This window comes from Saimiri boliviensis, chromosome 2 (genome assembly GCF_048565385.1).
Source record: "Saimiri boliviensis isolate mSaiBol1 chromosome 2, mSaiBol1.pri, whole genome shotgun sequence".
NCBI lineage: Eukaryota > Metazoa > Chordata > Mammalia > Primates > Cebidae > Saimiri > Saimiri boliviensis.
The window spans coordinates 187,222,379-187,236,207 of record NC_133450.1 but is presented as its reverse complement, the minus strand read 5'-3'; the positions used below and the strand labels follow the sequence as shown (position 1 = coordinate 187,236,207).

At 53.7% G+C, this 13,829-nt stretch overlaps 1 protein-coding gene across 5 annotated transcripts; it reads left to right on the top strand.

The window, feature by feature from the left end:
• Positions 1 to 562: 562 nt before the first annotated feature.
• ATOSB (atos homolog B) lies at positions 563 to 13,200 on the top strand. Of its 5 annotated transcripts, none has more exons than XM_003943811.4 (9): positions 563 to 663; positions 8,636 to 8,779; positions 9,025 to 9,993; positions 10,442 to 10,500; positions 10,694 to 10,799; positions 10,927 to 11,085; positions 11,334 to 11,402; positions 11,486 to 11,661; positions 11,944 to 13,200. In XM_003943811.4, the coding sequence occupies exons 3-9, from the start codon at positions 9,100 to 9,102 to the stop codon at positions 12,095 to 12,097; spliced, it is 1,617 nt and encodes a 538-aa protein (XP_003943860.1). In that variant the 5' UTR covers positions 563 to 663; positions 8,636 to 8,779; positions 9,025 to 9,099; the 3' UTR covers positions 12,098 to 13,200. The 5 variants fall into 5 exon arrangements, with proteins under 5 accessions (XP_003943860.1, XP_074251115.1, XP_010329999.1 ...); XM_074395014.1 differs by having other exon boundaries at positions 563 to 797; positions 12,533 to 13,200; XM_010331697.3 differs by having other exon boundaries at positions 564 to 797.
• Positions 13,201 to 13,829: the final 629 nt, after the last annotated feature.

The following is a 13,829-nucleotide window of genomic DNA, read 5'->3' as shown; positions in this document are numbered from 1 at the left end:
GCTCCCCACCCCCGCCTCGATCCTCTCGGCTCAGGTTAGCAGCCTGCCGGCCGAGGCCCCACCCCTCTGGACCTGTCATCACAGAAGCCGCACGTGGCCGGGGTGGGACCTCAGGCGACCTGCAGCCATCACTTTGTCTCCTCCGTCATCCATTGGGGCCGCCACCGCCAATCAGAGCCAGCGGATCCGGGTTGGAGCGCCAGCGCCCGGGTGAGGCGAGAGGGAGAAGGGGCGGAGGAAGGAGAGACTCTGAGACGGGAGGGGGATCGTGGTGGAAGGGGGTGTGGCGCGACTTCTACCAGGCTGGAATCCGAGGGGGGGCGCCGGTGAAAGGCGGAGAGACCCAGAGGAGGCAGGGATCAGGGGTGGGGCTTAGGAAAAGCGGAGGATCCTGGGGAAATGCAAAGAAAACGAGAAGGGGGCGGGGTCAGAAGGGGCGGGGCCCGGGCTACAGGGGAGGAGCTCGAGAAATTAAACGAGGAAAGGGCCAAGGCCGGAGAAGGTGGAAGGTGGGACAAGGGAGAGGGTGGGCCCGGGCGTTGCAGGGGCGGGGCTCGGACCGAAGGGGCGAGGTTTGCAGGCGGAGGCTACAGCTAGGGCTGCTCAGTAACTGCCTCAACCACTACCATCTCCCCAAGTGCAACGGGACCCACGGAACTACAGGTGTGGGGCGGGGCGAGCGAGGAAGAAGGGACACGGATGGGGGTGCGCTTTGCAGACAATCTGGAGACTGCTGTATGTTGAGGGAAGACACGGAGCCGGGGGAGCAGTTCGGGACTCAATGTGTGGGCAAGAAGGTGCATTCTCCAGGGGCCTCTGTGGGGGAAGGGCGGGAGCGCTTTGTTGGGGGTGCGAGGTACACTGTGAGGGGGCTGGATCGCTGTCTGATGTGGGGGGGGGTTGGAGGCGGTACGTAAAGGGGAGGGGACTTGGAGGCGCTTTGAAAGAAGGGAGACTGTTTAATGGAGAAGGGTGGTGGGCCAGAGTGTAGGGGTGTCGGAGGGTCTGCGGGCACTATCTGAGGGGAAGGGGTTGTAGGCCCCGGTTGAGACGGGAGAGCAGAACCCCCAGTACCCTAGCAGTTTAGGGCAATGTAGTAACTCCAGGAAGGCATTTGTGTTCTGGGTTCTAGGAGCAAGGATGATGGAATTAGTGGGATGAAGAGGCCAATCTGTTGCACTCCTGTCTGCTCAGCTTTTAACTCCACCTTCTGGCCTGGGCACTGAGAGGAGCTGGACCCTGCTTGTCACCAGGGCTTGTGTGACTGTCTTCTCAGTCTATTTTGGATCTGTCCAACTGAGACTGGGGTTTCTTCCCCTAGCTGATGTCCCGGGGGACCCTTCCCCCACTGTGTTCCTGTCAACCCCCCATCCTAGTTCCTGTTCCTCCCAGAGCCGGCCTTGGTCTCTGTCTCCCCCTCCCCCGCCCTGCCCTGCCCTTATGCTCTGGGTGTGCTCATTTCCCACTTCCTTCCTTGCCCCAGGGCCTGGCCTGGCCCTTGCCCATCTAGGAGCTGTGCCCTGCCCAGAACTTTGTACTCAATGACCAGAGACCCTGGTAACCAGCAGCAGGGCTCAGACCCCACCCCCACCACTACCACCCAGGTCTCTCACATAGCCCCCCAAGCGATTGGTAGCCACATTTTGCCACTTGCCACCAACTGGTTTTCCCCACTCTTTATTTTTTATTTTCCCCACTCTTGTCCTTCCCCTGGGTGGGGAACCCTAGGGCTTCTGTGGGAAGGGGGAAGTGGTGAGGAGTACTGAGGATCTTCAATCTCAGAGGAGGGCCACTACTGTAAGCTGAACGCAGTAAGGGGTGTGAGGTTCCAGCCTCAGCTTGGGGAGAAAGAGGGAGTGGCTCCCCACATTCCCTGCTTGAAAGCACTATCCGGACAGAGACTAGGACCTAGTACTCTTGAGGGCTCCTCAGCTTCCCTGAGGGGATTTGATGGAATGCCAGAGTTCTTTTTGCCCCTGGGCTGGCTGGGAGAGTGTGGGAAAGACTTGAGTTCCACACAGTGGCTGAATGAGTCTGACAATATTGCTAAAAGGGGCCCCAAGCCAGCCTCCTCACACAACCACTCAGGAGCTGAGAGACTGGCTGAGGAGGGGGGTGTGCTGAGGACAGACAAAGCCCTGGGGTAGGGTGGGGTAAAAAAGGGCAGGCTGAAGCCTTTTGAGGAGGAGCTGATTGCTATGGAAACACTGCTTCCCAGACAGTCTCGCGGAGAGGGCGGGCCTAGGGCAGACTCTCTCCAGCTTCCTCGGGACTGGAGAGGTTTGTGTGAGTGGGTGGGGCATGAAGAGGCAGGGCATCAGTTTGCTGTGCTGAGACTGAAGGATGTAGCCTTTCTGCTTTGGTACAAGCTGCAGAGCATTTGAATGCCTGGACCTATCCTCTGAAATGGATATGAGTGAACAATAGTCATTAGAATTATAGCACTAAGGCCGGGCGCGGTGGCTCAAGCTTGTAATCCCAGCACTTTGGGAGGCCGAGGCGGGTGGATCACAAGGTCGAGAGATCGAGACCATCCTGGTCAACATGGTGAAACCCCGTCTCTACTAAAAAAATACAAAAAATTAGCTGGGCATGGTGACACGTGCCTGTAAACCCAGCTATTCAGGAGGCTGAGGCAGGAGAATTGCCTGAACCCAGGAGGCGGAGGTTGCGGTGAGCCGAGATCGTGCCATTGCACTCCAGCCTGGGTAACAAGAGCGAAACTCCGTCTCAAAAAAAAAAAAAAAAAAAAGAATTATAGCACTAATAGGCCAGAGCTGCAGAGGCCCTCAGCAATCATTGTCTATACAATCCCCTCATTTTATAGGTTTAGAAATTTATGGCTAAAGAGACAGTGATTCCCCAGGTGTCACAATGAAAGGGCATAAGTTAGGATCCAGCTCTCCTGATTTGCTGTTCACTCAGCCCAGGGCCTGTTGTTTTCTTCAATCAATGTTTATTGAACATGCCAGGGACTAATGTTGACTCTGGGAATATGAGCGTGAATAAAACAAAGTTGCTTCTCTCATGGAGCTTCCATTCTAATAAGGGGAGAAAGAAATTGTGGGGAGGAGGGAGGGAGAAGTCAAGTAGTGATAACTGCTATAGAAAAATAAAGCAGAGTAAATTTAGTGCAGCAAGGTAAGGCCTCATGGTTGTACCATGCTGCTTTCCCAGGATACACTGAGGCCTGGAACAGCTTTGATCCTTTACCCTGAACTATTGTCTTCTGACCTTTGTAGGTAACTAAGCCCTGGCCTATAGTAGTGACAGAAAGATAGAAGAAAGAATACGGTGGGGTTGCTAAGGGATTATTTTTTTCCTACAGTGTTCTATGTCTCTACCTGTTTACCTAGTAAGTTTTTTTTTTTTTTTTTAAGATGGGGTTTCACCGTGTTGGTTAGGCTGGTCTTGAACTCTTGGACCTCAGGTGATCCGCCCGCCTTGGCCTCCGAAGTGCTTGGATTACAGGCGTGAGCCACCACGCCTGGCGTCCTAGTAAGTTTTTAACTAAGGCAACTAGGCTCTTTTTTTTTTTTAAAGATGGGGTTTCACCATGATGGCCAGGCTGGTCTTGAACTCCTGACCTCAGGTGATCCACCTACCTCGGCCTCCCAAAGTGCTAGGATTACAGGCACAAGCCACCACACCTGGCCGCAAGTAGGCTCTTACATTGATAGTCTGTAATTTTTACAAGGGTGTTGAAAATTTCCTTAATCCTGTTCCTTATACTAGGGAACCAGCAAAGTCAGTCCAAGGGAACTAGGTTCTTCCTATTTTTTTTTTTTTTTGGAGGCTCACACCTGCAATCCCAGCACTTTGGGAGGCTGAGGCAGGCAGATCACAAGATCAAGAAATCAAAACCATCCTAGCCAACATGGTGAAACCCTGTCTCTACTAAAAATACAAAAATTAGTTGGGTGTGGTGGCGCATGCCTGTGTAGTCCCAGCTACTTGGGAGGCTGAGGCAGGAGAATCATTTGAATCTGGGAGGCAGAGGTTGCAGTGAGCTGAGATCGCACCACTGCATTCCAGCCTAGCGACAGAGCAAGACTCATTTCAAAAAAGAAAAAAGAAAAAGGTGGTCTAGGGTGAGGTAAGTAGAAGGGAGCTTAAAGGAACTGTTAGTTGCTTGTGTCTCAGAAGTCTAGGAGTGAGGGACTAGGGGGAAGAGGAAGGAGGAGGGGAGAAGCCTCTTTTTACTCTCTAGTGATATAGCCTCAGGGCCCTGGGGAGGTCCACAATACAGGCAAGGCAGAAACAAAAGACCTTGGGCCCTCTGTGGCCTCAGAACTATAGAAGAGTGGACTTTCCCTCTTTGGCTCTGGTGTTTGCTGCCTGCTTCCGTGAAGGACTGGGAGAAAAAGCCTCCTAAGTTACAAATTGTCTGACTTGCTGACAAGTGCAGAGGGCAGGGTAGACAGGACTATTGATTTTCTTATGTTACCTCTAGAATATCCTCTAGAGAGTGTCTTTGAATGCTCAGTCCTTGCAAAGGTTTTCATTCTGGTCATTTAAAGAATAGGAGGACAAGGCCGGGTGCGGTGGCTCACACCTGTAATTCCAGCACTTTGGGAGGCCGAGGTGGGCAACAAGGTCAGGAGTTCAAGACTAGCCTGGCCAATATGATGAAACCCCATCTCTACTAAAAATACAAAAATTAGCCGGGCGTGATGGCAGGCAGCTGTAGTCCTAGCTACTCTGGAGGGTGAGGCAGGAGAATCACTTGAACCCGGAAGGCAGAGGTTGCAGTAAGCCGAGATTGAGCCACTGCACTCCAGCCTGGGTGACAGAGGGAGACTCTGTCTCCAAAAAAAAAAGAAAAAAGAAAAAAAAAAAGAATAAGAGGACAAGGGTTAGGGATGCTGGTTCTGCTGCCATTTGATTTGACTGGGTCTGGGCTGGGCTAGGGCCCAGTGACTCAAGGGGAGCGTGAATAGTTTTGAGGGAGCTATGAGTCATGGGTTGGGCTCCATCACAAGAGTTGGGCTCATTTTCCCCATTCTGGGCAGAAGCCCTCCTATCTTACTTTCCTGTGTGCTCTGTCCCCTTGAACATGGTCCTATGAGTACAAAGAGTGCTGGCAAAAGGGATGGGCAGCCTGAGCTCAGAAAGGGAGTTCAGAAACACAAAGAATAATGCTGGTCCCTAAAATTAAAATGTATCCCTATCATAGGAATCCTTGGGCTCCTCTAAAGAAGGCAAAAGAACATCAGTTAAGAGTAAGAGACGGAAAAATACCACTTCTTGTCATGGAATGAGATAGGGTCCCACCTCAGCCCTTTTCCTCTCTGGCGTGAAGGAAAGCTTCCTGGGCTTCACTAGTTCTCCAGTTCACTAGTTCTCTGGTTTGGAAGGTGGGGAAAGACAAATAGGAGTGAGGATATTTGAGGTCTGAGGTCTGGTATAGAGAGCAGGCTGACTTTGGGGGTTGTCATACTGTGTCTTTAAAGCCCTTGGGCTTCCTATTAATCGGCCTGGAAGGAGGAAGGGCGGGGGAGGGTGGAGGGGTAAGATGTGGGAGGACTACGCCTTCGAAGGGGTTAAATGGCAGGGCTGGGTGTTGCTTTGTACTCCAGCAACTGACGGGTTAAAGAGACGGGCGGAGCGACCTTGGGTAGGCCTACTCCGTTTTGGACCAATAGGCGTGTGCCTCTTGGAGGGGGCGTGCCTCACACTGGAGGTCGCGGGGAGGCTGGCTTCCTATGGACCAATGAGCATGATCGCTTTCCAGGGAGGGCGTGGTCTGAGGGGGGCGTGGCGGCCGTGGCCGCCGCGGCGCGGGCGGTGGGGCGCAGGGCGGGGCGGGCGGCCCCATCAGCTGGTAGGAAATGGCCTGTGAGTCAGAGGGGCAGTGGAGTTGGCGGCGCGGAGCCGGGGCGGCCCCGGGGAGGGACCGTCGCAGGGAGGGGCGCGGCAGCGGCTGGGGGCGCTGCGGACGCCAAGGTCCGCTAGTGTTGCACACGAAGCTGAACAGCGAAGAGCCTAGCAGAGAAGGGCTCAGCCTGAGCCACCCTTTGTCTGGGTTGGGGGCCTGTGGCAGGGAGGACCGGGGATCCGAGGGGAGGGACCGGGACGGGACGGAAGGGCCTGGAGCAGCGGCCACCGCAGCGGAGCCAATTTGGGAGCGGGGTGAGTGTGTGCTAGAGGGAAAAGCAAATCTCCGAAGCTCCACTACAGTATGGGGCCTGTCCCAGGCTGTGGGGAGGAGAGGATTGAAAAAGGACCTGGGAGGCTGCGCAGGGGGTAAGGGATCGTCCAGAACAAGGAGTCCAGGAGTGAGGTGAGTCTGCCCGGCTTAGTTTAGAGAGGCTGCTAAGGTCTGCTCCCTCCCCACTGAGGGTGGAGGGCTCTAGGCTTGGAGCCTAGGGATTGGTAAAAGAGGTCGACCTTCCTACCCACCGTGGTGGTCTGTGGGAACAGCCCCCTAGCTTGTGTGGACGTGTGTAGGGACAAAATAGAGAGCAGCTGGCAGCAGTTCTCTGCACAGGATGAGGGTGGAAAGCACATGGATAGGAATTCATCCTGTCACTCTTCTTGATCATGGTAGAAATGGAAATGTTTAATACTGAAGGGAAGGGGAGAATGAGCCTGGAAGCTGATACCTATACCAATACCCATCTCATCCACCTCCCAGGCCTCGAAGGTGTCTGAAGGTACAGGCGTATTCTGGGACTTGTTGTTTTTGCTAGCCTTACTCCCTTGGCATGTTGGGAGCTGTAGTCTTTGCTAGCTACAGCCTGGCACAGCTGTTTGATGCCAGCTGCTGCCCACCCCTGCAAGAAGAGTGAGGTTTCGCCTACTCTGCCCTGCCCCCCTCCCCTGCAGTCCTGCCCCATGAGTCAGCTTGAAGCCATGGTCTAGAGCCAGACTGGCTGGGTGGCAGGGGAGTGAATCTTAGAGCGTCTTGTTGACAGGGTAGGAACTGAGAGGGCTCTGGAGTTAATGAGCAGATGCCAGATATGCTGGGGTCAAGTAGGGCATCAGGTCATCACCTGGCTTCCCCAGGGCAAGGGCTCAAGAGGGCAACTGGGATGACCTGGAACTGGTGGTGCTAAGGAAAAGGCCCTTCCTGAATCTGTGTGGCTTGGGTGGAGGAAAGAAAGGGTTGAAATTAGTGCAGGTTGTACCTTCTGACAATGTTGCCATTGGTGTTCTGCCCTTTCCAGCCATTCCACCCACCACAGGGAACCAGGATTTTCTTAGGGATTTCAATTCTAAGGAGAATTTGGTGAAGTGGGATAGTGGGGTACAATGATGGGAACTTGGTGTGGGAGAGCTTTTCAGTCTCTGGGTACAATCTCTTTCTGCCTCCCTCCAACCCCCACCTCTGTTGTTCCTGATTCTCTCTTATACAATTAATATTTCTGCTTCTGTCTCTGGGGAATTTTTCTCTGCACTGTCAAGACCGCCGCCCAGATCTTTGGGACTTGAATTCTACTTTTTTTGAGCCCTGCTGTGTGCTTACCCCTGTACTTGGAGTTGGATGGAGGAATGGGACACAGACCTGTCCTCAGAAACTTTGTGGTCAGTCTAGAAGATGCTTTACCCACAGGAGTCAGCAGAACTGTTATTGAACTTATAGGAAGTAGTAAGACTGCCATAGGTGAGGTCTCAGAGGAGAGAGAGATGCTTATGGTCTGGGGTGGATAGAGCAGACTTTCTGGAGGAGATGGCATTTGGCCTAGCCAAGGAGGAAGAGTCTTGGGTAGGCATTCAGAGGGCACTCCTCAAAGGGGAAAGGGCATTGTGAAAGTCAGATAGCATGGGTTAATGCCCAAAGGAGAAGGCTGACTGGGGGCAGTTGGCTTTCAAATTGACATTCCCCTCACCCTAGTATGGGTCTTAGTGAAGACCATCTTGTGCTCCAGGAGTTTGAGGTTTTGGTGTTGGATGTGTGAGTGCTGGGGGAGGGGCATGGAGCGGTACTCCTTAGTTGTTTCCAGCTGACTGACTTCTGCAGCCTTATCTCTAGTTTGCAGGGCCTTGCAGGAGGGCCCTGGAAAGTGCCTTCTGGCAGTGACTCCTTCCCCTTCCCCCTCTTGTTTTTGGTCAGATTTGTTGCCTCTTGTTAAACAGACAGACTGCTGGAGGCAATCTGGAGTTTAGGGCTGAAGGACCAGCTTTGAGCTGACTTGAGGTTTGTAGCTCTGAGGACTGCTGATGGGGTGTAACTGTAAGACTTCTGGCCTTAGTGCTTCAGGATGGCACTTGTCTCTTTGGAGATAGACAAATAAGAAGGAGTTGTACAATTTGATGGCTTTAGAGTAAGAGAGCTGAATTCTGGCCCTGGTCACCTCTCAGCTGGCCTGGTCTCTTGAATCTAGGGGGTCTCTCATCCCTTCCTCCATGTAGGGCAGGAGACCTCAAATGATGGCCCTGACAAGTAGTTATTCTACCTCAGCTTACTTGTCACATCCTTATTACACTGAACCAAGTCCTGCCTCTCTGACTCCTTAGGTAGCCCAACTCTGCCATCTGGGCCCTGGATCCCAAGCCTGCCCTCTCAATTTCTGAAGAACCTCTCACATGGGAGAAGGATGTCCTGGGGTGTACTTATATTAGCCTATAATTGGTGACAGGCCTTACTGCTGGCTCCAGTGTTCCTGGCTTATGTCTGTTCTTCTCTCCTCAGGGTCCTGCTGAGCCCAGGAGCTGCACGGAATGGTGGCAGTCACCTTGCCAGTGCAGCAGGCATGGATCAGACTGCAAGTTAGGGGCACAAGGCATCAGTTGGGAAGAGGGGACGCACAGCTAGGCTTAAAGCCTCTTCATCGGGGTAAGTGCCAGGGAGAGGGAGGGGGAAGCAGGTCCAGTAAGAAGCCTGAGCTAAACCTGTCACCTTCTCAGGAGTTCTGAGAGTGGTCTCTATAATCCATTAGTCCATCCAGGGATTTGTATACATTTACTCCTGGGAACCCATTAAAGTCACCTCTTCAGGCAAGGAGAGGGTCTGAATCTCAGCTGGAAGGAAGAAAACTCATTGATTCCCCTGACCACCTTTTTTTCTCTTCTCTTACACAGATGTCCCCAGGCCCCCCAGCCCAGGCCCAGCATAAAGGCCGTGTTGGGGGGCCCCCCTGACCCAAGGGGGGCTTCATGCGCCACGTGCAGTCGGAGCCGTCTCCATCCTCAGAGCCAGAGGCTGGCCCTTCACAGCCTCCAGTCAGGCAGGGGGCCCTCCAGGGTGGCCTGCTCATGGGCTATAGCCCAGCAGGGGGGGCGACATCCCCCGGGGTCTACCAGGTATCCATCTTTTCCCCTCCAGCTGGTGCCTCTGAACCTCACAGGGCCCTGAAGCGACCAGCCCCACCCACTGAGGGTCCCCGGGAGCTGAAGAGAGGCCCTGGGCTGGGGGCCAGAGAGGGATTACCCCCTGAAGAACCATCTACTGTGGGGCTCTTGGGCCCAGAGGGACTGGGGCTGGGACTAGGTGTGGCCAGCCAGCATTTCTCCCACCGTGGCCTCTGTGTTGTGGAACAGGGAAGTAGTGTCACCTCATCTTGGACTTCAGGGGCCTGGAGTCCCCTCTGCCCCCCAGCAAATGCTTCCTGCAATACTTTGCACACCAGAGACTGGGCCTCCCCAGATCCAGGGGGACAGGGTTCCCTGGGGGAGTCCCCAGGGCCAGCCCCTCCCGGCCAGCTGCACACAATTGACACTGATTTGCACAGTCTTGCACAAATAGGGGGTAAGAGCCCAGTGGCTGGGGTGGGTAATGGGCATAGCCTCTGGCCTAGGGAGTCCCCTGGCACTGCCAATGGGCACAGTCCCGAGCACACACCCCCTGGCCCTGGACCTCCAGGCCCCTGCCCCACCAAGCGAAGGCTGCTTCCTGCTGGAGAAGCCCCAGATGTCAGCTCTGAGGAAGAGGGGCCAGCCCCTCGGAGGCGCCGGGGAACCCTGGGCCACCCTACTGCTGCCAACAGTTCTGATGCCAAAGCCACACCCTTCTGGAGCCACCTGCTGCCTGGGCCCAAGGAGCCTGTTTTGGTAAGCCAATGAAGGAGCTCAATTACTCTTTCTCACTCCATCACTGCTTGAGTGTAGTGGTACAATCTTGGCTCACTGCAATCTCCTCCTACCAGACTCAAGCGATCCTCTCACCTCAGCCTCCTGAGTATCTGGGACCACAGGCATATGACATCGTACCCAGCTCATTTTTTGGTAGTTTTGGTAGAAATGGGGTTTCGCCATGTTTCCCAGGCTGGTCTTGAATCCTGAGCTCAAGTGATCTACCTGCCTTGGCCTTCCAAAGTGTTGTGATTACAGGCGTGAGCCACTGTGCCTGGCCTTCATGTACTCTTAAGTGGATATTTGTGTGGGTAAAGGTGGAGGCCTGGGGGAGGTGATGTTCCTTTGAGAGTTTGTGATGAGCTTCTACCCCGAAACATACGTGGGCTTTCACCCAGTCTCTCTTCCCAATCTTTTATCTCTATAGGACCCAACAGACTGCAGTCCCATGGGGAGGAGGCTGAAAGGTGCCCGTCGCCTGAAGCTGTAAGTGACCAGCTTTTCCCTCTACCCTGTTGCTGAGAATGGGAGCAGAAGTCTGTAATCTTCTTTCCAGTACCAGAGTAGGGGTACCCCAGGGCAGAAGCCCTAGATAGTGGCAAAGGGTGGAGTCCAAGGGCATGAGCAGGAATCCCAGAATACCTCAAGCCAACCCCCTGTGTGTTCTCTCCTCTACCAGGAGCCCCCTTCGAAACCTCCGGAAGGGTCCAGGCCTGCTGAGCCCCCCCAGTGCCTCCCCTGTTCCTACCCCTGCTGTCAGCCGTACCCTGCTGGGCAACTTTGAGGTAGCTCCCCTTGGGCTCTGTGACTGGGAGGGTCCAGGGAGGGGTGGGATGGTGGAATGTGTCTTCGATGGATAAGGAAAAGAATCGGCATCTTTCTCATAATGTGTTTTCCCCACCCTAACCCCAGGAATCATTGCTGCGAGGACGTTTTGCACCATCTGGCCACATTGAGGGCTTCACAGCAGAGATTGGAGCTAGTGGGTCCTACTGCCCCCAGCATGTCACGCTGCCTGTCACTGTTACCTTCTTTGATGTTTCTGAGCAGAATGCCCCGGCTCCCTTCCTGGTATGCCTTGACTCCAACCCCAAAGTCAGCTCATCAGGAGGATGAGGGGTTGGGGGCAGGGCCAAGGGGCAAGAGGTATTTCTTGCTTATTCCTCACCTAGGAGTGAGTCAGGTCAGGGCAAGGTGAGGAGAACTCTAGAGTGGGGCAGGGACAGGTTCAGGGTGAGAGATTGTAGAGAGGGATGTGTATTTAGGGCTCAGGGTTTTCCTAGTCCCCATCTTGACTCATGGCTCCCTGTCCTTCCCAGGGCATCATGGATCTGAAACCCCTGGGGAGGAAGGGTTACAGCGTGCCCAAGGTGGGCACCATCCAAGTGGTGAGTTTGCCCTGAGGGAGTGGGAATGGAGAGAGAGAAAAGCAGCCCTCAGGCTCTACCAACCTTAACTGTCCTGCCCCCAGACCTTATTTAACCCCAACCAGACTGTGGTGAAGATGTTCCTCGTGACCTTTGACTTCTCGGACATGCCTGCTGCCCACATGACCTTCCTGCGCCATCGCCTCTTTTTGGTGCCTGTGGGTGAGGAGGGAAATGCTAACCCCACCCACCGCCTCCTCTGCTACTTGCTGCACCTCAGGTGAGGAGAGGGCCCAGGGACAGCTGGGGAGGCCCATGTATTCCCTGAAGAGGTTCTCTCCTTCTGAACTGTCTGGATTCTTATTGGTGTATTTTTAAATGTTTATTTATACATTTATTTATTTAGTTTTAGGGATGGGTTCTCGCTATGTTGCTCAGGCTGGTCTCCAACTCCTGGGCTCAAGCAGCCCTCCCACTGGGGCCTCCTAAAGCACTGGAACTACAGGCATGAGCCACTGCAACCAGCCTGGATTCTTACTTTGATCACATTGTCCTCCTCCAGGTTCCGGAGCTCCCGCTCAGGCCGCTTAAGCCTGCATGGAGATATCCGCCTGCTTTTTTCCCGCCGGAGCCTAGAGCTGGACACAGGGCTCCCCTACGAACTGCAGGCTGTGACTGAGGCCCCTCATAATCCACGTTATTCACCTTTGCCCTGATTGCCAGCACTCTGAACCCATGTGGGCTAATGACCTGCCCATCCTGCTTCATCTTAGAGAACATGTATGGAGAGATGGCAAGAGACCCTTAAGGCTTGAATTAAAGCCCTCATCATGCTTACGCCCAGATGGATTATTTGGGTGTTTAAAGCTTCTGATCTTTACTACACCCTGCCCTACTTCGGGTACTCCATGTGCCTGTCCCTTCCCTTGGGTTTCCCAGGCCAGCTTAGGTAGTAGGGAGGAACCGGAGCTACCCTGAGGTTGTCCCAAGTTCCCAGGCAAGTCATGCCAACGTTGCCTCCTTGTCCTGGGCAGGGGCCACTTATTATTTTATTTATTTTTAATTTATAATTTATTCAAATTGGATTGCCTTGGTAACCTCCCACACCTGGTAATTGGCATCACCCCATCCCCCTCTTTTCCTACTCTCAGATACTGCTCCAACCTCAGGAGTTGAAGAGGCTTATGCGGAGGGTGGAAGGAGAACTGCTGTCTCTCAGCTGAGGGAAGAGGGGTTATTCCAGAGGGACTGAGTCAGTAGCCAAAGACTCAGTTTCCCCTGTCCTTCCCCTAGTCCCTTCACTTCCCCTACCCTTTGACCTATCTCTGAAAGCCAAGTGATGTGTATGTGTGTGTGCGCACAAGCTTGTCTTTGTGTGATATGTGTATGTGAGTGTGCCTGTATGCACACACACAGGGGTTAACCACCCTCACCTAGGGCTCCAGACTCCAGTTGTCCCTTTCTTCCTACCTGTGTCTCCTTGCTTTGGGGTCCTGACTGAAGAAGGTGTCCAGGGGACAGAGTCAGGGCCAAGGACTGGGGTGCCTCCTCTCACCTGGCCAGACTCTGACCCACCTACCTCAGCTGGGGTGAGGGGCACTCCTCAAACTCAGTCATGTGGTTCCCAGCTACCCCATTTCCCACTCCAGACTCTGACCCAGCCTCAGTCCTGACTCCTGGGGCTGGGCTGAGGGGAACAAGCATTTGCTGAAACTTGAAAAAACAAAACAAAAACAGGAAAAAATTGTACCTGGTACTTTTTTTTTAGAAAAAAAAAAGATTAAAAAAGAAAGAATAAATTCTTGTTTGGAAACTTGAACTAAGCTCTACTTTTTTTGTTGTTGTTGGGGAGAGGGTGTTAAGGGCGATGGAGGCCTGCCTGGAGTTGGGACTCTGACCTTTCCACCAGAGAGGAGGCAACAGGCCTGGGCCCATGAGGTCTTAGGCTAGTCCCTGCTGATTCTTGGGGCCTGGTATGGCTCCTTTCAGAGGGGTTGGTGGATAAAGTTCAGCTGTAGGTGCTGAACTCTGAATTGTAGATCAGGATTCTAATACTGGTTCTGTTAATGACTAGCCCCTCAGAACGTCAGTGCCTTCATATGTAAAACGGAGGTGACTACGGAGGCCTCTTGACTACCAGAGCATTAGGGATGTGCGCATGGTGACATGTTCCAAACAAGGTTGAACGCTGAGGCTGTTTGCTGGACTCTGTGTGTAAGACTAGGCATGACAGACCTTGCTTGGAAAGACAGGGAAAGAGCTGTACTGTCTTGAGATAAGAGGGGAGGGGAAAATCTCGGCCCAGTCGCCAGGCAATGTTAGGCCCAGTTTCCATGGCAGCAAGATTGGGGTCAGTCCCCAGTGGGAGGGCTGGGCACCGCACAGCGGGACTACCAGAAAATGTCACTATGGCAACCATGGCAACGAGTCAGCTCCAATCCACTGGTC